This window comes from Pyrgilauda ruficollis, unplaced genomic scaffold, assembly GCF_017590135.1.
Source record: "Pyrgilauda ruficollis isolate IOZ18807 unplaced genomic scaffold, ASM1759013v1 scaffold29, whole genome shotgun sequence".
In the NCBI taxonomy this organism is placed as follows: domain Eukaryota; kingdom Metazoa; phylum Chordata; class Aves; order Passeriformes; family Passeridae; genus Pyrgilauda; species Pyrgilauda ruficollis.
In genome coordinates this window covers 8,553,743-8,579,475 of record NW_024524266.1, presented here as the reverse complement: position 1 = coordinate 8,579,475, position 25,733 = coordinate 8,553,743, and the positions used below count along the sequence as shown (strand labels likewise).

Here is a 25,733-nt window from a genome sequence, read left to right as displayed (position 1 = left end):
AAGCAGCACTTCCCCACCCTCCTGAGGCCCTGGACCACCTAAGTGGAAAATGCCTTGCCCTTGGGAAGGCATGGAAATACGGGAGAACCATCACACCATGGGCGGAAGAAATCAGGAAGCTCTTTACATCTCCTCTCCCAGAGCCAGCTGCAGTCTGTCTGTCTGTCTGTCCAACTGAAACAGAGCTCTGTGAGGAAACCTGAGCAGCAGAGCTGGCTGTAAGCTTTTGTCTCTGTAATTATAACTGACGCTGGTTTTTAGATAGACCTTCACAGCTTTCTAAAATCTGCTTGCAAATGTTGCTCAGTTTCTAGAACAGTTAGATTCTAACAATCTTCTGTGTCATGGGACCTCTTCCTCAAAGGCAACTCCTGAAATTCCAGCAAAGTGCTCAACTGCTAGAAAAAGAAACTTGAAATGTCATTGGAAACAATTCCTTTGTTTAAACCAGGCTTTTCATCCTCAAATCCAGCTTCCTTTCAAAGTTAGGAAACACTTCTAAACAAATATTATGACATTGTGGTTTTCAGAAGTATTTCACTCCCCCAGTTTTGTCTGCTGCTTTTGATTCTCTGTGATTATCATCTCTGATAGGCACAATGAGCCAAAAATGTGCGAAAATATACTTACAGCATTCCTGCAGAAATTATTGTTTGTGTTTTCCTTCAGAAGCGAGAAGCTATCAGGAAAGTTGTGAGGAAAGCCAATTTGTTCTGACTTATCTGCTACTGCCTTGACAAGGTGCACTGAAGGCAAACAGAACAATCCTGTATTGTTATCATGCCACAGAGCATCCGTCCTTGGCTCTTATCAGTTTGGAAAGGCAACTACTAACACGCTGCTACTTTATCAAGAACAGTTCTTGCTCATGAGAAAGAGCAAAAAAATCCCTCTCAGCTGCTGATCCAATCCAGCCCATCTCAGCTAGGATTTTAATGTCTGAGGATAGAGCAGAGCTTGGAAAAGTACACCAGGCTGTGTAGATTATTCAGATGCAGCATTTGAGAAACCCAATTATCAGCTGTTTGAAATTAAGCACTAATTAAACTTTGCCATCAGCTGCAGCTCACATCTGAAAGTCTGTGAAACCAAGGGGAGGCAAGAAGGCAAGTTCAGAGGGCAGTGGGCCATAATTTTGGTAATTAGTGGTCTGAAAGCAACCAAAATAAGCCACCAGGTCAGGCTCAGCAAATGTTGCTTGTTTCTGTTTTCTGCAGCCTACTGGTGCTTTCCTCCCCCAGGCATTTGTGTTGTGTATAACCAATGGTGTGGTGGTATCAATGTAGGTTCCCACAGGAGGCAAGCAGAGAAAAAATATGCCTGCAAACAGGAAAAAAAAACTGGTGCAAACTCTGGCTGGTGAGACCTCTGCCATGGTGCCTGCAGTTTTTGTTCTGATCAATGCTGCCACTATTCCACACAAGGTTTACTTGTGTCTTATCTCCTGGGGACACCATACCAGCATTTGGGAAAAATAAATGAGGTACTGTTGTTGTAGGAGATAACTCGTTCATCCTAAATCCCACTAAAAACCCTTGTACAATACTTTTTATAGTTATCACACAGTGGGATCTGTGATTCTTTTAGGCCTTTCTCTCCAGGCAAGTAAGTCCAGTTACAAAACTGGCCTTTACCCTTTCTTGGACTTGGCTTTGAGACCATATTGCTGAGGGGGAAAAATGACCTGAGCTATGCTGCTGCAGGAGAGTAAATCTGATATGGTAACTTTCCTACAGAAACATTTATTCCTGAGAAATTTCTTATTCCTCTCACTATGTGCCATTCCCTTATCTACTTCTCCACCTGCTTCCTACCTCCCCAGCATGCTTTGCAAATCGTCATACATCTTGCTGGGATTTGAGGAATGCAAACAAAATGCTGAGTGCCCCCACTACAGCTGCACAGACCCCCTTTGCCTGAAAAAGCAGAATTTTTTTAACATTATGATATATGGGCTTCCGTACCAATGAACAGCAGAACAACTGCACAGGCCATTTTAGCTTTCTTGCATTAAGAAAAAATCAGTTTCTTTTCTTTGTAAAGGACAGGGTTTTTTAATGTTTTTTGCCGAAATGTGATTTAAGGTGCGCGAGCACTCAGCCGGTGGTAGGACGCCATCTAGGGTCCTTCTGCTTCCACAAAGTCATACTGAGCACAAACAATGAGTTTGGAGGAATGGAGCTGGACTCCAGGGATTTGGTAATCCAGTGTGGGCACCACGTGAATGGGTTTGGAAAGGGGTGACCACCTTCCTCCCCGTCAGGATGGGATTGCCTGAGCCAGGCTTTCACGGGAATCAGGCTGTGCTGCGTTTGACGGCTCACGGTCACCGACTGCAGCGCGGTCACTGCCGGAGTGCAGCTGGGCAGGGAATTCTATTTGAGTCACCATGAATTGCAAAAAAGTTGCATCATGTTACTATATCATATGTCACTTTGCACACAGAGAATGTGCCACAAAGACAGGCAAAACTTTTCACTTTAATTAGCAGCATGACTCAGAAACCATGTTAGGATACTTTTCTGAATTGCTAGGGAAATATTACTCAAGAAAACTACAATTCCAGGAAAATGTGTGCGTGTGATTGGGGTAACATAAGTTCATTCAGTGCTGGCAATGGCTTTGCTTTGTGAGTGACATTTTGAAACCCAGCTGTCCAATTGGCTAGTCATATCTCCAAAACATTTATTAAAGTGTCTTGGGGAAAACCCAAAAACCAGTGAAAGCACTAACTGAAGGACTCTTCATCACATTAAAAAATATTTTCAAATATTAGAAGAATACATAGTCATTTGGTTTCATGCAGGTCTCCGTTACTGAGCCATTCCAAACCCACTCTCCAAACCCCAGTGACTTCCAAAGAATGGACAAATATCAAGGGGCGGTGACTATAGCCTGGACATGCTCTTTGTAAACACATTTAGTGTGCTATTTTTGATGTGTGCATCCTGTCATAGTGTTGGGCCAGCACCTAACCTGGTGTACAGTGAAGTGATAATGTTCTAGCTGAGCTCTGTATTGAGCAGCCCATCTGCCTCTACACATTGCAGCAATGCAAGACCATCTGAACAAGCATATTAGCAGAAGCTCAGAAGATGTACTGTAAGACTCCCAAAGTTGTCAGTAGAATTTAGGATATATCAGTGAGTTACCACACTGGATGTTATGAATGTTCTTTGCGTGATCACTGTAGGAGGGACCTAAAGGTAAACTCTCAATGTAGCTGACTAGGCTTGAACAGGAAGAAAATCCATACCTTGGCAGACCAACTCTTTTCTTTCATATACCACTCCAGCTTTTCCATTACTGACAGCAAGGAGTGGATGCTGTTACCTTCAAAATCACAATTGGAGGATGTTTCCTATGAGAGCCAAAAGACCTGGCTGTGGGAAGAAGCATTTGTTCAAAGAGAGTTGTGGCTGATACTCAAAATATTTTCTGGCTGATAAAAGTGCCTCATTTTGGTGTAAAGACCTAACTGGCTAAAAGTATATAGTTCTGAGAGGTATTTTGATAAAATATCATCAGTCTCTGCTTTGAACATAAAAATTTATATGAAATATTCTGAGATTCATGCTTCCACAAAACCATGTCCAGTTCTCATGTTTTCAGTTATTTGCTTTCAATATTTTGGTTTATTCAAGAGAGAATACAGCAATGAAAATATCTCATCTCCAAGGATTTTTATAATGTAAGTATGCTACTAAAGTGCAAGAAGTCTAATTTGTTTGCTGTAACACCACAAAAGATCTATTCTAGTTCAAAAGGCCATTCAAAATATAAAACAGCTGTTCTCTTGAAGCCCCAGAGAAGTTAATATGATTTACTTGTGTAAACATATCATCTTCAGCTAAAGTAGAAGCTGTTTTATCACCACCTTGACCACCAAGTTTAGAAAATTGGTAATTAGGTCTCCTTCTTCAGTGGAAGTTAAACTGGAGACCAAGAAGACAGACTCAAGAAGGTGTGTCTGGAGGAAACTTTTTGCCACATTGAACATGAGGTGGAGCAGTCTGGAGCTTCCTCCTCCTGTGCCTCAGTCAGACGATGTACTGGCAGGGTTTTAGACAGAAGAGACCCTCAAACATCACAAGTATATCAGTGATAAATGTGACAGTCTCTGTCAGCGCTCTGCCACCTCATGCAACACCTGGCCAGACTATAAGTTTGACCAGTTTTTGTTCCTCCCAAACCCACAAGTGACATATCTGCCAGTCCTTCTTTGTGTGCTCTGGCAGCTCTACACTGCTCTTGTTACAGGCCAGGGCTCAATGCAGTTTCTCTTCCAGCAGCCATGGCACACAAGACTTCAGGATGGAGTGATCACAGTCACCCTTTCCTGAGAGGATGCACAGCCAAGGCCAACACTCTCTAACTCTCAAGGCAGACTGCAGAGATGTTTTAAACAGATTGTGGGTGACGGAAGCGAAATTTTCCTGTGCCTGTTCTTCAGTCCTTGAGCCTCTTCAGGGAAGAAGTTTCATCCCTTTGTGTATTTTTTTGCTATATACTTGGACAATATAGCTGTATGCTTTCAATACAGCTCTCACTGGAGGAAAAACTCTTATTAAAAAGTGACAGCTGGAGATTTGTGTCACAGTGCCCAAACTTGTCCCCACTATAAACAGAATGCCCCTTCAGGTTATTAATGTTGTAACTGTGATGATCAAATGAATGTTAATCTGGACAGAGCAGTGCACTGAGAGATATGAAACATTTTTAGAAGAGATTTGAGTATTTGTTTACAATATTTTGAAGGTGAAGTACTGCATGCTCCTGAAATTTCATCCATGCTTTTGAGATAACAAGGACTGTAATAGCTGCTTAAAAATCCCATGACAAGCCCATCATGTTTCAGAGAATAATTTTAGTAGGAAGTCAAAATATCTAATTGTCTCTCTATGGTCATGTTCACTATAATTAAAAATAGATTATTTGTGCGCTAATATTGTACAATGATACTTCCCGAGGGAATATAGCCAGGGATGCAACTTCATATATCAGAAGTTCATAGCTGACAGAGAATCAAAAGTATGATTTTACTGGAGCTGTTGAAAAGGAAGCACTCTTTCTCTCCTCGGAAATGAAATACAAAGTGATGATAAAATTACTGCATGCTAATATGTGTCAGACATGTGGCAGAGTTAGATGCCTCATGATGGATATTTATGGGGTGCTGCAGTTGCTTGTTGATAGGGCAGTAAGTCACTCGTCCAAGCCTCAAGTTTTCAAACTGCAGAAGATTCTCTCACTATTTTATTACCTGTTATGCAACACCCCAAGGATACAAGATGCTGTATTATAGACTATATTTGTTATGATAAAATTCAGCAATGGTTGAGCCCCTGCTACCTAAAAATCATGGCTTGTCACTCTGAGCGATATCTTCTGTTTCCTTGGTACTCCCTTTGGATGAATGCCTTCCTCTCTTTTCTCATATATTTTGCTCTGGCTGTAGACACCAGGTTAGATATCATCTCTTCATTTCATGTTTTTTCCTGACTCCAAACTGATAGGAGACACAATAATACTAAAAATACTACTAATAAAAATGAAAACCCTCAAAAGAGTTCTTACTGCAAAAACTCCACGCAAGCTTGTCATTCTTACCAGGAAAATGTAGATCTTTGTGTCGGTGTCATAATGGCAGGAGCTGCTTGACATTTTTCCTGCCAAGAGAGAACCAAACATTTTCATGGGAGCTCCCTTGAAGTTCCCTGGCCACGTCAGCTCACAGTCTGTGTGCTGGGCGCCACAGCATGGCTGGGCACACTGTGGCTTGGAGGCAGGCAATGGAGTGCTTTCTTCTGCAGTGCTGGCCTTCAGCCAGTCCAGGTCCTTCTGACCCTGGTGCGCTGCACTTCCTGGATAGTTATATCTGTGTACCTCATAAGTTGCTTTAGTTTAGGAGAGGTTATTTAATCTCATTTGACTGCTCTCAGCTGAGTGGGATTCAGGTCTCCTCACTACAGCTAAGCTGGTGATCTGACAATTCATCCTTCAGCATCAGTGGAGAGGAAGAGGCATTTTGGAGGCACAGTTAATTCAACAGGCTTTAGAATGTTCACCCAGTGGCCTTATTTTTCTCCATAATCTATGAGAGGAGTCTCAGATAAATAGTTCATATTCATTCAGGTGACTAGAATAATAAAATCAGATTTTTTTTTCTATAATTGTAGGGTGGCAGGGAGCTGTAAGACCTCTATCTCCACAAGATAGGCTGCAACTATAACAAGTTTATACACTATGTTAAAATCACCTTGGGGAATGCATCTCAGAAGAGAAAAGAAGGTTGTTTTCAGGTGTAGCACACACAGAAGCAAAATTCCCTGGTATTTTCTTGTGGTGATGAATCATCTACCTAGTATTTAAACTGGTTTGAATCTAGTTCTGAGATTAGCCTTCAGGCAGCACTGGAACAGGGAGAATTCACCTTCTGGTTGCATCAAGCCTTTGTCTTCTACATAACTTCTCTTGAACTGAATGTAGTTGCTACAGCTGCATAAAGCACACAACGCTGGCATAAAGGTTCAAAATGTCCTCACATGCTGCCAACATAGACTTTGTGTTCAGGTGCCCTCGTTTTGAAACAAAACTTCCACCCCCCAGATTGGTTAATTTTGAAAGCTTTAGTCTGACCTTATCTAAAGCCTGTTTGGCCAAGTTTGTGATACAATGGCATTAAGAGAATCATCACTGTGCTATGCAGCTACAATCTGCTTTCAGCTGGCAAGATAAATCTGTTACCTTCTGTCTATTGCTTAGCTGCTGAGAGGATGGATCATAAAACAGTGCAAGGTTATCAAGAGGTTCCTTAATCATTTGTCCTGGCCCCAGACACAGTGGTAATGCTGAAAATTTCCACTGGTATTTATGCAGTACTTGCCATGACAGCGTCTGTGACCCTAACTCAGAAAAACGTTCCTTATCAGAAGAATTCTTACATGTGTTTAGCTTTAAGCAGAGGTTTATGTCCTACTGTAGAGAAAGACTGTGAGGCTGGGGCTTAAGGAAAGTAATCATATGTAAAGCTTTCAGGATGTATTTCCCGGGTCTGTGAGCATGCTTGAGTACAGAGTGAAATGCAGGCAGATTGAGCAAAATATAAATTTCTATCAATTTTTATTTTTTCTTTCCCATGCATGCAAAGTATTATTCATCTGCAACAATGCCAATCATTCATGCATCTGTTTTCTTAAATACAACCTCATGTTTTTATGCTATAGGTCCTCAAATAAATGTAGGCCCTTAGCAGGCTTTTTTTTTTACTGTTGTACTCCACATCTTTCCTCTGTTGTTCAAAATACCTCCAGGAGGTCTTGAAACACATCATTAATGCTGCTGAAGAGAGCAGCACATATCAAGAAAAAATAAAAAGTAGTTTTGCAAAGGTGGGTTCTGCTGGCTTTCTTAGACATAATTTTGACTTATTTTTCCTAAGCAGGAAATCTAGGAGCTTGTCAGGGTGGAGAAGAGGTGCAAACTGCAGCCCCTGAGAGGGTATGGTCAATACTAATACTCAAGAAAGAGCCCAGTTTGAGCATGGCAGGCTGTCTGTGGGATTGTGCATCTGTATGACATGGTGCATAGGCCAAACATTGGACTAGCATAAATCAGTGGGGAAATGAACTCAGTGGCTGATTTTAGTCAGTGTCCAAGGTGGGAAAGGCCGCTGAATGTATCATTGCTTTTTCTCTTGTTCCTTTCCAATGCTGACTACTTGTAGGGTTTTCCTGGCAAGTGAGATTACTGGGAAGAAGAAAGATAGCCCATTATGGTTTCTTTTGGAAGGACAAGAGTTGTAATTATCCAAAAATCACAATGCTAACTCGCGTTATCATTTCCTGATGATTGCTCATAGCCAAGATAGAGGAAAACAGATATTCCTCTTTGAATTGAAGAATAATTTTGGAACGTATGAGAGGTCAGTGTTTTGGAAAACATGTGACTTCAGTTAATTATGAATCTGGTTTTTATCTTGGAGTATGGGATCCATTTTTAGATAAGGTACTTAGAAAATTTACATTAATAGCAGCAGCAAGCTGAGGAGGTAAGAATGAACTACTTAAACCTGCTACTTTGATATTTGTTATTGGTAAGTTTTATTCAAACATTTCTCACGGGAATAGCATTATGTCTTTGGTGGACTATGGGCTGTACATTGCAGGATACTGAAAGGTTAGGACATATGGAGCTTTCCAGTAATATGGATCCACAAGTAATTTTTTCATTTTGAAAGCATGGAAATGACATTGCCATAGTCCTTTCCCAAAGACCCCTTGTCTAATTTGTTTTTCTCTCAACTCTTAATGCATACTTTAAAGTTTCTGGGGCCGGAGTTCATGATTTTGCTCCCTATGGGTACCATGCCAAGTGCAGTGAAGTTCTGCTCCGCATCTTGGTTGTAACCATTACAACCAACAACTTCCACAATGATGACAGCTCACCTCAGCTGACTACTAAAATCTGTGTCAATGTGAAGGAAAATTGGATGAGGGCATGGAAGGGAAAAAATGGATGTTCCTCTGGACTAGAAGGCTGACCAGCTCAGCCTGAGATAGGTTTCACTAGACTCCCATCTACCAGAATTATGGGGAAAGCAGTGAAAATAAACAATATAAAAGCACAGCGGAATCCAAGCAGTTAATGATGTTGAGAACAGAGTGGAGAATGGGAAGGGAACCTGGAAGAAAGGAAGGAATGTAGACATCAGAGAATGACTGAAAAAGGGAGGTAGGGATATCTGCAGAGTGGGAAAGAGCATGTGCAGATGGCTACAGTCAGGAAAAGCAGTCAATGATTCTGTTCCTCTTTTGCTTTTTGTGAGGAGCTGGATCTCCCAGGAATGTCAGTGAAATGTCAGTCTGACATCTATGTATCTTCCCTCTGCTCTGAGTGAAGAGCTCCCCACCTGTTCAAATGCTAGATTTAACTGCTTTCCACTTGCTATCAAGGTGAAAGGGCATAAGATCCTAAATCAAATTACAGGAAAGTTTGGGACTCTATTGAATCTAACACCCTCCTCCAGTTTCTCATTTATTCACATTTCTGTCCAAAGCTGCACTCTTTTAAGTAGGTCTTTTCAGTCAGCCAGAGCATGTCTATATCTAAACAGAGCTTGAATTTAAATAGCAGTATATAAAAGAAGTCTGCAGACCTGTGTGGTGCCCTATTGCACTTCATCCATGGTATTATCTGAGACTGTAAGAGGTTCTGTGTTTTTATTTGGTGCTGTCCTTTTCAAAATAGTATGATCAGAATTGAATACTTTGGAAAGATTTCATGACAATGATCTATTTGGTGCAGCTGTGCTATAGGAAGACAGGGGCCAGCAGAAGCAGTTCAGGCTGTAGGGCTTTGTCCTGCTGATGGAGCTGATGCACCTTCTACACTTTTCATTTTTCAAGCTTTTACTTTTCAATGCTTTTAAGTTGTGGGAAGCCACCTCTGTGGTCAAGGTGTACTACAATGAGGATGTCCTTCTGGTGGCTTAACCGTCTGCTGTGTGCTCTAGCAAGCATTTAGAGCAAGGTTCTAGATAAGAGCATTGTAGTACTCTCAAGAAAATCAAAAGAAACACATAAGGGGCTTTTCACTGTTCCTGTTTTGGACACTTGGCAAGGCTGGGGCAAAATTCAGTGCTTCTCTTCAGATGTTTTATACCCCAGATAGCTGTGTTGAGATATGTTTGACCAAAGATCTACCATACTGATACCTCTTGTGATCTGGTGAGCCTGGCCTTGGTCATCCAAAAAAAAGACTTTCAGTGTGATTTCAAAGGAATCGTGCTCTCAAAGTGTCTATATTTCTTGTCTTTTCTATAGAAGGAGCTCAGGGTAACCAGCTCACAAACAAAATAGATGTCCCCACTGTAAAATCCTATAACTACTTGAGATTCAGACCTCCCCTAGACACCAGCAGTGCCTTCAGCTCACCATCTTGCCTAGTGTCAGCAATGCTCAGAGGCAAAGACCATACTTTATCTCAGTGCTGTTGTTACAGGAAAGGGCACCAGAAAATTCTGTACTGAATAGGCAGTCCTGTGAAGTTAAAGTCAGCTGTGAAATGTGCTCCCTCTGGGAAGAAGCCAAATATAAGAAGCAGGAATACAATTATTCTTGTGTTATCGTGGTAGGCAACATCAAGCTGCAGAGCTTGGATCAACAGATTGCTTTCAGGGCTGAATAGCTGAGGCAAGCTCCTGTTTTGCTCATCTAATAATCAGGGCTTGGTTTAGTGGTGAACACAGCAGTGGTGTTGGGTTGATGGTTGGACGTGATGATCTTAGAGGTCTTTTCCAACCTTAACAATTCTATGATTAATAAAACCTCTTAATAGAGGAGTAAGAGAAATTGAGAAGCTAGTCACGCCAAACTGCTGACTCCTACAAGAAGTGCAGGGATATATCTTCCAAGTTCCAGAATGCTATCATCTCATTTTACAGGTTCTCTGTAAATTAAGTCTAGTTTAGAAGTGTTGGATGCTGATTCAGCTAGAACATTATTTTGTACCACAAAGAGAGAGGAAAGTTAATGCTTAATAGAGTTCAGTTTTGATGCCTTTGGTCCCATTACCATGCCAGCTCTGGTCCTACACTTGCATGTTTTGCAAGACCAAGGAGACAGTTTGTGAATGGGAGTGAACATAAGCTGTGGTTCTTAGAACAAATAAGTCTTGACGCATTGACCTCAAGATGAATTTCAGCTTTCCTGGATCAGCAAAATTCTGGGTATCTTGTTTGTAAAACTGTCTAGAAATTCAGTTACTGGTGCTAAGTATTCACATTCCTTCTGAGCTATTTGTCCATTAGTATTGAGATGGGGTTTCTAGTTTTGACCACAAATGAAATACATGAGAAATCATTCACCTATGAAGCAGCCATCTCTATAATGAAATATGGCAACTTGCTAAAGAACAATATAATGTTCTGTAGGGGCATAAAAGGAGAGCAAACAAATTTTTTTGAGTTAACTACTTAAGGAATTTTAGGTCAGTGAAAGGCAATTGCCCAAAAATTAACTTGGCCCATGTGTACAGGCTAACATCTGTATTGTTGCAAACTAAATGCCACAGATGTCTTTATAACAAGTAACAGATGCACTCAGTGCTTGGATTTCAGATCTCATCTAAAAATCTTCCTGTTATAGGTGGCCCTTTCCCTCACTCCTTCCCCAGCCCTACACAGAGCACTTGCTTGCTACTGGTTCAGACTGCTGTCTGCTACACACCTCATGGACAGCCTCTTGTGCTACAGCCTTGCTTTAAAAAGCTGGAATTTTATGACAGCCAGCAAGTCAAAAAATACAGTTCACTGTACGACCAGAGAGTACAGCTGAGAGAGCACCAGCCCAGTGCAACACAGACATTTACAAAGATTACCTCTTACTTGTGTTGGAGACTGTTTTCAGCAGATCTGGTGAGTCAGTGGAAATAAATACTCAGTGCCTTGATAAAGGCACAAACACAGATGTCAGAAAGCAGCAGCCAAAGAAAGCAGTATTGTTACAGTATGCTGTGCAATATGAAGTGTTAAACAGCCATTTTTAAAGTGAATATTAACTTCAAACTGATGGTACAGGTCTTTGTAGGGAGCTTTCTCCAGTGGAAGCAGAGTGGTCATGAACATCACACAGGTGGAAAATGCAATGACTGTGCTCATGCTGCTGCACAGCCACAGCTCTGAGGCTGGACATGGGCAGGACCTAAGTGTAGTCACAATGGGAGAGGGCAGATGCATCCTGCACTTTGCCGCATGTTGGATGATGTGCTTGCCTGCCATGTGGATGGGTCCTTGTACTTCGTGCAGCTTCCAGCTGTATCACCTGACCCTGCAGTGGTGTCTCTTGGCTGGAACCAAGTTTTGGCACCCGAGGTGGCTTGTTGCAGAGGCACATGGGCTGGGCTCACAGGCTGAACTGATTCAGGTGTAGGGTGACCTGGGATTCACTCTGGCACGACTGGCCAGCCCAGGCACAGCAGTGATGTGGCCAGTGTCCACCAGGTTCCCTGAAGACCAGGGACACAGTAAAGTCTGCATTGGTCAAATAGTTCTGAAGGCTGTGATGAAGAGGGTGAAGAAGTGGACATCTCCCCTTCCCAATCTTTGTGGGCACAAATCCTGCAGATAAGTCTGGTGCTGGGCACTCTCAAAGACTGGGGCATCTCTGTGTGCTGCACCAGTCACACTCAGATGTGCTCAGGAATGTGCTGCCCTTTGGGACAAGTACTCCACGTGCTGCACTGGGGACAGGCTGCAAAGTGCTGCCTTTCTGACTTCCCCCTTTCCTTCCAGAGGACATCTCTGTCAGCACTGGAGCGGTCAGAACAGCAGATTAGGAGAGCATCCAGCCTGGAAGAGCTGCTTCATATCACTCACTCTGAGGACTGGAAGCTGTGGAAATGCAGGCTAAAACTCAAGAGCCTGGCCAACTTAGACTCCCGCTCTGCTTCACATCGCTCTACCAGATTTGCTGCTGCTTTCTATGATATCGACACACTGAAAGGTAGGTGCAGGTTTGTGGCCAAGTCTGATCTCAGCTTCAAGGCCCCTCCCTGATTCTGATCAAGGCTGCTCCCTGATTCCCCCTCCCACAGTAAACTGTGAAGGAGGTAAGGGGTTTCCTAGAATATACCCATACTAGAAACAACAGGGCATGTCTGGAAAATGACTTTGTATGAAAAAGTGTCAGAAGACAGCCTGAGTACACCTCCCTGTTTTGTGGCCAAATCAGGCTTATTTTCTCTGCATACTCTCCAAAGGGAAAATGTACTGTTCAGGGATTTGTCAGTGCACAAAAGAAAGAGAAGTCAATGTACAAAAACCAGGTCAGAATGACTGGATGAGGGGCTGGAGAGCAGCATTGTGCTACATCTCAGAACTGCTTGCAGGCAGAAATGAATAAACTTTACTGCAGGCAGAGAAATCCCTTTTTTATTAGGTGTGCTCTGATACAAGGCACTGCACCAGCAGCAGTGTCTGTGTGGGAATTGAGAGAAAGAAGCTGTTGCCCTAACGTTGGTCTGTTTGAGGAAGTTTCTCCAGAGAAAGGATGACCTTGAGGCAACCAACCAGCAACTAAAGGTGGAGAATCACAACCTACTCCTTCCATCTGGAGCAAATATGAATATTGTTCCTTGGAGCTGTGATGCTCAAGAGGCATTACATATTCATGGATGAAAAAACAAAAGATCAGTTACTATATTTTGGTCCAGCAAATGGACATCCTACCTCAAAGCTAAACTGTAGCCTAATGAAGGACAGGCTAAGATAATCTTTGTTGTCTTTATCCTGCTGTGATATTATCATATCACTTTCCTTTTGGGAAATCAGATATTACTGATCCTGTTCCAATACCACTTTTACAACAACCCCAGCCACATTCACACACCATTACTCAGCTAAATTATGTCTGAACAAAGCCTTAAATTGCTTCTCTGAGCCACAACACAAAAATGTGTATACAAGTGCCTGTCTGAAGAGGATTTTCATATCACAGGCGTGGCTTTAATCTTTTCACAGAAATTTTGTATAGAAAAAAATTTGAAAAAAACAAATAAATAAAGAACAATTAAGACAGCTTTTAATAGTGATAATCATTTTGTTTACATACCCTTGTAATTCTATTCAAAAATATTAAAAATCCATAGAGTTATTAGGAGTACCCAGAGTCAAATGGTGTAATCCTCTACTCACAGTTGCTCATTTAATGAACAGCAACATTTCTGCAAAACTAAAACATCCCTTTTGTCAAAACAGCATGACAAAAGGAGATGTTATTAAATGTTACTGAGGCAGGGAACATTGAAATGGGCATTTTTTAATGGCAGAATAATGTAACTCAATATTTATAACGTAAATAATATTCAGATAATAAGGTCACTATGACATTTAGTGTGCTGTGAATTATTTGAGATGGTCACAAGGCTGGAGCACCTCTCCTATGAAGTCAGGCTAGGAGAGTTGGGGCTGTTCAGCCTGGAGAAGTGAAGGCTCCATGGAGATCTAATTGCAGCCTTCCAGTGCCTAAGAGGGAGCTGCAAGACAGCTGGAGAGGCACTTTTCCCAAGGGTATGTCGTGAAGCTAAGAGAGGGTAAGTTTAGATTAGATGTTAGGAAGACACCAGAACAGGTTGCCCAGAGAAGCTGTGGATGACACATCCCTGGAAGTGTTCAGGGCCTGGCTGCATTGAACACTAAGCATCCTGGTCTAGAGGAAGGTGTTCCTGCCCACAGCAGAGGGGTTGGAATTAGATTATCTTTGAGGTCCCTTCCCAACTAAACTGTTCTGTGGTTCTATTTTACTATGATCATATTGATAAAGCTTTCTGCTTGGAACAGCTATTAGGTTGCTTGCTATTTTCCCTTTGAAAGTCTAAATTTAGATATAGAGATTTCAGCTTTCTCATTAAAAGCCAAGGTGCTGAAATTCAAGTTAAAAAAAGCCCATTGGGGCTGGCCATTCTTCCATTCAAAGTGGAATTATCCCAGGACAGCAAGTACTTTTGTTCTAATATATTAATATGTTCAAGGCACTAAAGCTCTTTTTAAAAAAACACAAGCCCATAAACATGTATTTCTTTCCCACACCCTTTCCAGTCATGAAACAGTGACCTTTCTGCCAAGTGCATCTGTATTGTTTTAATAAAATGTTTTGATGAGAAGGCTGGGTCAAGACTTATCATTGTTTCACTAGAGTATCTTCCACAGCACTCCAAACTCCACTGGGGAAAATTCAGGACTTTATTCCCTCTTTCTAAAGCTTTAACAATGAATTCACTGAAAGTTTGTGTCACTTCATCAAACCACAGCCTCCCCTGAGCTGCTCAGTCACTAAGGACTGCAGCACTTTCAAGCTGGAGACTGTATCACAGACAAATTTCTCAGAAACTGCTCTGTGCTTGGTCTCAGAAATGACCAGGGTGACAATGGGGCTTCTGAACAAGATGTGACACTCACTTGCTTGGCAGCCAGTTCCTGTAGCAGCCCTTCTGCTGGAGAAGTGGTTAATAAAGTGAGGATGTGTGTAGCTGGAAAGGTCATCGCTGCTTATGCTCATTGAAGTGACATCTGAAGTGATTAAATGCACATACATTAATGAGTTTGGCAAACACTTTATTTTCTATTTTAATGTTAGGATGAGATTGGTGTTTTGATAGAACTAACATTACTCTAGAAAATTCTATTAATTGTAATGGTTATTCTTGTCTTAATTTATGCCTCTTCTTCACAATTCAGACATCAAACTCTTATTTCTTGTACTCTCTGCATGACTGAAAAATGGAGCAAATCAACTCTGTTGTAAGACTTTTCAGGAATAAGCAAAATTACTTAAATATACAAAGTCAGTTGAAGAAAAAAGTTAAAAATAACAAAAGGAAATTCAGGAATGAGAACAATAGATCTTCACCTGAAGGCAAAGTATAGCTTGTAGGTTAAAAGTATTCCAAGATTTCTTTTTTGCCAGAACTTCACTGTAAATGTAGGCACTGCTTTTACAATGGTAGGGAGGTGGACTGCGCTGGAAGAGAGAGCATTTTTTTAATGGTATAAAAGTTGCTTTTCATATTTCACAAGCCTGATGTAAGGGGTAAAGAAGAAAAATGTTTTTCATAATTTTAAGAACTTAAAGCATAAGCATTGGTGACTCACGAGCAATTCCACAACTTGAATCAAAAAAGCAAAAGGCAAAAAAAGGAGAGCCACCTCTTGACAAAACTCAAGACTGTATTATGTTGATTAGGTAAACATAACTTTAGGTAAACTTTTTTCTCTGTCTGGCTCAGGCAGTTAATACATTATTCCTTCTCACAGTCAGAATTTGACAAATCAGTCAAGCCTAGTCTACTATTCTACAGCAATTCAGAATTTGAAAGATTCCATGGTGCTCTGAATAGACAGCTCACACTTGAATTCATATTCCTGTTATTCAGGAACCCCCTGGTGGTACTGAGGTGTGAGACTGTTTGTCTTGGATTTCACTGGGCATTTTGGAAACCGTGCTCTCTGGCTGACATCCACCAGGAGTACTCAAACCCTCTGACCAGAATCTGGTAATCATTAATGTGCTTTTGCACTAAGGCCCAGGCCCTGCTGGGTCCGTGGTGGGGTACACTCAGAGAGGATAAAGTGACAATAAGGAAGGCTACCCTGGAGCAAAGGGGAACAGGACGTGGTCAGATAGACACTGTGGAGCTGGGGACCCTCAGCTAAGGGAAATCAATGCAGCTCTACCTGATCTGCTGGAATTAACTGAGATTTTGGTCATTTGCATTGAAAGCTAATGGCAGATATATGCAACAACCTCTCTGCCAGGGCAGCTGGTGTAAGTTACTGGGATAATTTTGCACTCAGACTCCCTCTGGTCCTTAGATTGATCCAAATAAGTGCAAATTGATCCAAGTAAGTGCAAATGGCCTGCCAGCACTTAATTTTTATTTATATAATGCTTCTCCTTCACTAATCAAGAGGTTTAGCTTTGCCATGATTGTTCATAAAAATGCTGTTTTCTCCAGTCATAGATGAAGAATGGCAAAAGACTCAGTGTGTGCCAAGGGAAACCTGTGTGGAAGTTGCCAAAGAACTGGGTACAACAACCAACAAATTTTTCAAGCCTCCCTGTGTGAATGTGTTCAGATGTGGAGGCTGCTGCAATGAGGAGAGTCTCAGCTGCATGAATACAAGTACAACTTACGTGTCAAAAACGGTAAATGAGGCTATTCATCTGTTTTCTTTTTACCCTGGCTCACCAAAAAGGGAGGGGAAGGAGGATGTTTGGTTTCTGAGATCCTGTTATGAAAGATCTGTCTGCACTATCATAACAAACAGAAAAATTAATTTTTTATCCACATGGAGTGAATGCAGGAGTGTGAAATACCATTTTACCATGTTGCATTATTAAAAATTGTTTATATATGTGTAGAGATGGAAAATCAGGTCCTGAGAAAGTAACTGCAGGCTCATGATGATCAGAAGTTATATCCTTCTTTAATATATTGTCCTTGGACTGGAGAGCCCTTGAGAGCATTGTCTCCTGGGAATCTTCTGTATCCAAGGTTTAACCCCAGGAAATTTTGTTGTGTTAGGCTGCTGTATTTCAACATTATCATCCATGACAAGAAGGCTGGCTAATAATTTTGGACGTGCAATTTTGCAAGCCGAAAAAGGAGACATATTCATCAGGAGAGACCAGATACTGTTAATTAGCATGCCTCAGGATCTGAATGTCCCAATTCACACTCGTCTTGGGGAAAGAAAAGCATAAACCAGTAGTCAGTTACTAAATAGGTGCAACAGCTGATACCCAGGTTTTAATGAGCAGTCCCAAAAATGGAGCATAGGGTAGCCAGACAGCTTCTTTCTGTAGACTCCCACTAGAGGCTATGTACAGAGATATCTTACTCCAGTGGGTGACAGAGCAGGGCTCCAAGTTCAGTACTTTCAATCCACTCTGTGGCTGAAACCATCCATCGTTCATCAGCAATCTGGTCTAGTGGGTGGCACCCCTGCCCATGGGAGGGGGTAAGGGGTTGGAACTGATCTTTAAGGTCTCTTCCAACCAAGCCTTTCTACGATTCTATGATTCATACCCACAGATGAAGCACAGGACACGGGTCCTCTTTGATAAACCTTCATCTTGTGCATTCCTACTTCACTTGGCATAATAAATGAAATTCTACTTATGGAAAGCCTTTTCTTTAAACCACAATAAAGATCAAGGGCAATTGTTTGAAAAAGAAAACTGAAGCCCTTATGGGGAACAGGTCCAATTCACTTCTGTATTTATTTTGTGTTTGTTGGAATGTAATTCCACTGTGTCTGGTTGTACTGGAATATAGCTGGAGTAAAATAAATCAGGACCTGTCCTTCTTGCGTCAATGCTCATTAGTTGCTTTCATTCCACACCAGAAGGAGAAAGCTGTTATGAGCTGTTGGCCACACACAGAAGACATCTGATCAGCTCAGGGAGCTAGGTCAGGCTAAGAAGTATTTATTTATTTATGTGTTTTTTGAGCAACAGTTCATAAGTTTGTTAAAAACTGCAACTTTGCAGAGTGTAACATTCCTTTAGCATCCTTCAAAATAAGCATTCCCTCAAAAGTCCCCAGCTAAGTTCCATTTCTGGATACACCACCATCAGTTCAGATTTATTCACCTAATGGAATTATTCCCATATTCTCACATTAGTGAGAGGATTTTTTCCCTTGGTATAAAATATCGACTGCAGGATATTGATGCCACCTAAAATTAGACTCTGCCACACGTAAGTTTTAATGCCTAAGCAGCCTGCTTAGGAATACTCAGTCCCTGCAGGAGGATGCAGCTTTAAGCCAAGACATGCTGGCACACCAAGATGTGCCCACTGCTTTAGTTTCCATGAGGGGCAGAGGGAGTGTGGATCCTTTCAACAGCTCCTGCACATAGCTGCCCAAGGAACCAGAGCCACCTCAGGCCTACTCAGAGATCACTCAACAACCTGGATGCACTGAAGGCAGGCTGCTTTGCTCCTTGAGCTCCTGCTGTAGTCAACACAGAGACGTTTCCAGGATGATTCCCTGCAGAAACACAGCTGAAGCAGAATGAACTTTCCTCCATTTACTCCTGTTTCTTCCCTCTCTGAGGAGGCTTTGGGGGTTAAGTTAGGTCCCTAAAGATGCATACTGTGATTATACCCAAGGACAGTTAAATAGGTCTCTGTAAGTAGTAGAGACTCATCTGATGGTACAACCAAAAACAAAGTTCTCAACACCTACCTCTTTCCCATCTGGCCCTAGCATCCAAAAGAGGTGTTTGCTTGCAAATAGTTTTGAGTAGTCTTGGGTGTTTAATAGCTGTAATACAGCACTAGGATGCCCATTTTGGCAAGTTTCTACCTTGATGGGCATTGCTGACTCTTCAAAACCCTCAGTGCACTTCTGCTCATTTATATTTACAGTAACTATCTCTAGGTAAGAGCAAGGGTAGGGAAAATGGTGGAAAATAATACAAGATTTTTATTTAAAATTGTTATTATTAATTACTATTAATAACTAATTATTAACTGTAGAATGAAAACTGAAAAATAAATGTTATTTGTGCCATCTAGCTCTTTGAGATCTCGGTTCCCTTGACAAGTGTTCCCGAGCCTGTGCCCATCAAAATTGCCAATCACACGGCCTGTAAGTGTACATCAAACACCCAGCGCCAGCAGTACACCATCATACGAAGATCTGTCCAGTACCCTGAGGAAGATGGGTAAGTTCCCTCATTTGCAAACTTCTACACACACTGAAATTGTTTTCCTGATCTGCATGTTATAATGGTCCATTCTCTTTCTGTTATCCCAACAGTTTTTTTTTAATAACTAGGCTTTCACTCAGGGTTAGAAAATTCACCCAAACCATGTGAATTTTAAGTGAATGCTCATCAGAATCCAACAAACTGTAGGCCAGTTCAGCAGCAGCTGGAGTCACTAAGATATTTGGTTCTTTAGCAGGGACTCAAAGTGCTCATATGGGCACTATGCTCCTCTGGAGCTATTTGAGAATGTGTGCATAGATGTTTTCAGCCTGACACAGCAACTCTGCTCGTGCATTATTTAGCCAGGGCACACTGAGTTCTGTGCTCAAGCGAAAGCCCTCTGTCACACTTTATGGCATCTTGGGTCAGAATCAGTGTGAATCTTGGCTTTTCACTCTTTGATCCAGTCTTGGTTTGCATCTCTTGGGCTCATGGACAGGAGAAAAGTGACCTCACATCTCACTCCAAAATGTATCATAAAATACTAGTACTCCAGGTGAGAAAATGCTACATAAATAAACAAAGACTCTAGAAACTCAAATAGCTTGAATGACTCACTGGAAGTCACCTGGAATATCTCTGTCAAGCCCTGCATTCTGCTTATTCCCATCACTGCACTTGAGTTGGGCATCGGGGTGGCGAGAGGTGTCATTTCAGCAAAGCCACTCCAGCCCTCCCTCAGCCTGCTGGCCACTCTGAATCCGCTTCCTTGACAAATACAGAAGAACCTCAGTCTTTTTCCAGTTTGTGAGTTTCCCTCCCAGAGCAAAGGGCCTGAAAGTCAGTCTGTTCCTCTGACACTGAAATAGTCCCCTGTGCATCCATGAGCATGGGCAAATTAAACTGGAACTGAACCTTCTGGCAGCGAGGCAAAATTCAGTGAAGTTACACAACATGAATACTGCAGGACAAAGACCACCTTGCCTGGGGTAAAGTTGTTTTATGGAAAAGTGGAGCTGCAAAAGTGTACCTCTTTCCTAAGGCTGTAGTCTGAAATAGGTGCTAAACTTCCCTCCTGTGTCACTGGGAGCCAGGGAGCTCCCCCCTGTCACCAGGACCAGCCAGACCCCGTTCCTTCTGTTGGCAGCAGTAATGCACACAGGTCTTCATGTGGGACAGATGGCAGATCCAGCACACCAGCAGCTCATTTTGCCAAATGGCTACCCTGATGCCCCTAATTATATATTTTTTAATTCCTATCTCAATTTCTTTTTCTTCTAGATGCCCCTTTACGAACAAATTTTGCCACAATGGATGGATCTGGGATAGTGACAAATGTGAATGTGTTATAGACACACAGCACTCCAACAGACGAGAAGGTAAAGATGGAATGACAAAGAGACACTTTTGCATACTCTCTCCAAGCTCTTTGTCTCTCATTCTGGTCTTCTCACCTGTTTTACATTGAGAGAGTTAAAGTTTTTATTCCACATCCCTAGATAAGACTTGGATTATGGTATGGAAACTCACTTGAAAATAAACACACATATGTGCTTCCCCTCATCTCATGTTTTTTTGCTTGGATGTTTTACTTTCTGTATCAGCAACCTGAGTGGGACATGGGAACGGGAAAGTATTTATTTGTGAAGTAGGCACCCTGTGCAAATTTTTATTTCACATGAGCCTTAAATTGTATGATGGGCATTAGGGAAACTTCTTAACTGTAGAAAAAATGCCCTAGAATACACTGCATAGAGCAGGTACTTTTTTATTTATTTATTTTATTTTTTGTTCTTAAGAAAATAATAAGCAATAAGATAGACAAAACCAGTCCTGCTCATTAGCTGGAGTCAGTGCAAAAAGTTATATAACCTTTCAAAATATTTGAGTACTTTTAATGATAATCTTAAGTTATTTAGGAATCTTTCAAAATGATATACCCTACATATTCAGGAGTGTGTATACTTCTTCAGCTCTGTGGAAGGAAATGGAAGAGGATAAAGTTTGTAGAAGAATAGTAACTGCCATTCTTCCTCTGCTTCTCCTGTAAAATTTTAATTTGTCAAGGAAAATTGCAGGAAATATTCTGGGTGGTAATTGTGTAAGTCTAAACTTACTTACTGGCAATAAATATTAAGAGAAATAAAATTTTCTCTAAGTCCTGTGTAAAGTTTTTAAAAATTGTTTTTGTCAGGAAATTGTATTGGTCAAAATAACACAATCATAGCACTAGAGGAAACAGAGAGAGAAATAAACCTTGCCTTTGTGCTTTAAGCTACATTCAGCAAGAGAAAGAATAAACCACTCAAGGCAACAATAAATCAATCTGGCAAGCAATTCCTACACTAGAAACTAAAATAAAGCTAAATAACCTCATAAACTGGTCTATTGATTGCAGTCTCTTAATGTTAATAAGCAAGAAATAATTTGCATAGTTGTTTCTGTTGGATCTTTTCTCACTCTGGATAAGATCCTCTGACCATCAGGTTAGGCAGTCAAACACAAGTTAGATATTTCAGTCCAGAAAAGATTAGTACTGTATTTTAGATTGAGTCTGAAGAACTGAGAATAGCCAGAGCCCTCTTAACTCAGAGTCTTTTGTATAGTCAGCTTGGAGCATTAAAATCTGTGGCTTGTGTAATTATGGCCTTTGCTGACATACACTCAATACTTCCTCAGAAAAAAATACCATTCTCTGAAGTACATTGTGTTTGGCAAGTGGTGGGGACAAAATAACTTAAAATCTGTCTTTGATGTTGAAACAAAGTGAGATCGAAACACTCAACACCACTTCACACATGCCAGGTTTTATCACCCAAAGGAAAGGGTTTGTCTTCCAAGAATTTTGGGCAGACTCCCTCCTTGCTTTCAATAGGCCTTAGGTTTTTATTCTGTTGAGATACTGGTTTTTCATCATTGAGTAAATAATAATGAAAGTTTCTTTCAAATAAGGTGCAAGCCTTTGCTGGCCACTGAGATGAGGGATCAGATGGCAGAGGTGCGGCTTACATTTCACATTCCATGGGTTATATCCAAGAGCTAATTGTAAAGCTACAGGAAATTACCTTCCCAATGACACCTTATATGCCATGACCTTTAAACAGAGATGTGCTGCTTGCATTTTAATACAGCTTTCACAAAATGTGCTCCCTTTTTGCTGGGATTAGCTTCATATTGTACTCCAGATGTGCATTTTCAGGGGAGATATTAGACAGTGAGTTCCCTTGGCTGTTCTGGCTTTTTTTCTGAAATGAAGTATTTTCTTTCATCTTTGACAAATATGAATGTGCTCCTTGTTAAAGTGCCAGGCCAGCTTGCACCCTAGTAGACACATAGCATTATTGCTTAAAAATTTCTGCAGTGACTGTGTAGTGAAGTACACGTGGTGGGTGTGGTAGTTTGCATGGATGTGCCTTTTTGTCATGGGTATAGACTAAATCCTTTTTGAGATTATCTTTTTAAAACTTGCTCTCCAGTAAATATTTGTGCATTCCAAAACATAACACTAGGCTCTTGCAATATACATCACCCAAAATTTTTGTATTAAGTTCAACCCTCAAGAAATAGCAGTATTAGAATAAAGAGAAATAATCAGCACAATCCTCTCGAGTCCATTTCTGCTCAGGAAGTTGCAGAACAGAAATTGTGAAGTCTAGAATCTATCAGAAAGTACATGTGTGATTCCTAGTGAATATAGAACATATAGAGTATCTTCAAAAGCAGGATTTAGTCATGTAAAGCTTACTGCTAAAAGATGTATGTGCTATTGCAGGACTCCCTCCTCTTGCTGAGCTGGCTATGTGTGGACAGCATATGGAATTTGATGAAGAAAATTGTGAATGCATCTGTAGACATAAGTGTCCCACAGATTTCTTTCAAAGTAAAGAGAACTGCAGCTGCTATTTGTGTAGGGAGAGCCAGGAGAGCTGTGCTCTAAAACACAAGATATTTCATGCTGAAACCTGCAGGTAAGTGATCCTTGCCATTCAGTGTCTACATTGCAAGAGCTGAATTAGAGATGCAAGTGCTTAATTGGCTGGGATTTCCACTTGGGACAATAATAATAATAATAATAATAATAATAATAATAATAATAATAATAATAATAACAACAATACTTAATGTATAAAAGGAATCTAAGGTTTGTTTGTATTTTTAAGAAATCTGTACAAGGCCACTATTCAAGTGTCAATACTTGCTACCTTTTTTTTTTTTGTGCTAATCTTTAGGGAATGATGATTAAAACTGTACTACAACTGATATTAGTTTTTGCAATGAGATACCAAGTCTTGTAGGTAGGCAGAGCCCATCCTGTGACAGCTGTTCTCTGTGCCAGCTGAAGGCAATCTCATGGATGGTTAGGGACAAAGGCTCCCTAAATTTGCACACAGAGCACACAGCACATTCCTTATCCAGTTTGTCCTCAGAGCAAGTAATTTTCTAAACCTAATGCAATTTTGTACACATATAAATCTACTCTGGCTAAGCTGGCTCTGACTCCACTGAGAAGCAGGAAAATGGTTCTGGGGCTACTATACTCCATGAATTTCCCTAATCTGTTTGTATTATTAGTTCTGAGGTTTCTGTGTCTTACCTCAGATAGAAAATGCCCTCTTAAAACACCTGTTTTCATGAATTAGTTAATTTTTTCTAATTTTTCAGAAGGCTTTGGTCCCATGTAGAGACCCAGAAACATGCAGTAGATTAGTCTCAAAGTTTATATAAGGATAGCCAGCACGCAGTTTCCCTGGGTACCTTGGCAGAGCTGTAGCTCACTGAGTGGTCACCCACAGGGTTCATTCCCAGTGGCTTCATAGGTTCATTAGCAGGGAAGATGCTGTGGAAGAATTAGCATTTGCATCTTCAGGTTCAGCTTTGAAAACAAGGACAAACACAAAATAGTTGGCAAGTATAAAAATAGCTAAAACAATTAGCAGAGCTAAAAATGAGCATGAAAGAATTGGTTATTTATATGTTTCGGACAGATGGGAGGGCAGCAATGTAATAATTTGTTTACATTAATTTGGCTTCTAAAAATTCCTGAAATCTGGATGCAGGACCTTAATGCCAGACTTCCATGCAGTATTTCTGGAGGAGCAAAGCTGAACGATGAAGTGAGATCAGCTACTTTGCAGAGTCCAAGGGCAGCACCTTCCAGTGCTAACCCTCAGGACTTCACTGGTTTCAAGAAAGGAAAGCATCACTTAAGTTGTGAATCTGGACAAACGGACCACTGCAAGACATTGCTGTAGCCAGAAATTGTGAGGCAGCAAATTCTTGTCTCCCTCTGTTGTAGGATGTCAACACTTTCCCAAACAGTGTGTAGGAAGCATTGCAGTGCTCAATGATGAAAAAGTTGAGGAATGTGACCGTGAAGAATTTTGATATTAAAATGCTTTTCTCTTTTGTATTCTTTTTCCTTAATCAAACAGTTGTGAAGACAGATGCCCATCCCAACCCAGAACATGCCCAACTGCCAAACCAGTGTGTTCCAGGCATTGTCGTTGTCCAAAGGAGAAGAGAGGTTCTCATGGGTCCCAAAGCAGAGAAACTCCTTGACTGAGCTTCCCCTATTCTTCGAAAATCCACTGCTTTGCAAAATAGCTGTCACTGACTTTCAAACAATAGTAAACATGAACATCTTCCACATTACTAGCAGAAGAATTAATCCAGTCTGCATTTATTTATTAGAGTAATCACTAACTGCAAGTGAATCCTCTGGGACATTGGTAATTGTTCTCTAAGAGGTAACAACAGCTGATGAATTTCTGGCTGCATGGAAGAAAGACTGGAAAGTACCAGTTCAATGTTACGTTATGGAAGATGAAACTGTGTATTGGAAATAGAGTCACAGTCTCCAGCCAGTCATTCAGATATTGAGACTTGATAATCTTAGCCTCTGAATCCTTAGCTAATGCAGCTCCTGGGTAAAACCTTCTTCAGAAATTCAGTGTACAGGATTTGGCTTCTAATAGGTTCAGCACTGAGTTATTTGATCTACTGTTCAGCTTTGATTATCATTTTGTGTTTATTGTACAACTACTGTCAGATGTGCCATATTTAAGTGTATATAAGAAAATAAATACATCAGTTATTCGAGTGGATTTGATTTTTCTCAGTTATTTTAAAACTGCCCAACAACAACAACAACCAAAAAAAAAAAAAAAAAAAAAAAAAAAACAAAAAAAACCCAAACCCCAAAGCCATTTCAAGTACAGTTTTCTTACATTTGTTCCACAGGGACTGGCTCCTGCCCAAACCCGGGTCGAAACAAGGTCACTTGACCCAATAGTTTCATTAAAAAATAAGTATTTTTTCCCATGTCAGCTCGACAGCATGTGTGATTTATTTATTTGTTCCTGGTGTAGTGTGTTAATCTTCCTAAGGGGATAACAGCACTAGTACTAACTCTTCAGTGATTTTTTGGAAAAGCACTGTTCACTAGAAGATGGTTTTCCTTTTAGCCTACCATGCAATGAAAATATCTCCTTTGCACTGAAAAATTCCTCTCCCCAGT

At 40.9% G+C, this 25,733-nt stretch overlaps 1 protein-coding gene across 1 annotated transcript in view; it reads left to right on the top strand.

Moving 5' to 3' along the window:
• Positions 1-25,315, top strand: part of VEGFD (vascular endothelial growth factor D) — a 30,110-nt gene extending 4,795 nt beyond the window's left edge. The window contains exons 2-7 of the mRNA XM_041472445.1: positions 12,293-12,503; positions 16,513-16,703; positions 19,083-19,231; positions 20,498-20,595; positions 22,989-23,184; positions 24,649-25,315. Coding sequence (XP_041328379.1) covers positions 12,293-12,503; positions 16,513-16,703; positions 19,083-19,231; positions 20,498-20,595; positions 22,989-23,184; positions 24,649-24,775 — 972 coding nt within the window. The 3' untranslated portion in view covers positions 24,776-25,315. The remainder of the gene's footprint in view (positions 1-12,292; positions 12,504-16,512; positions 16,704-19,082; positions 19,232-20,497; positions 20,596-22,988; positions 23,185-24,648) is intronic.
• The last annotated feature ends 418 nt before the right edge of the window (positions 25,316-25,733 follow it).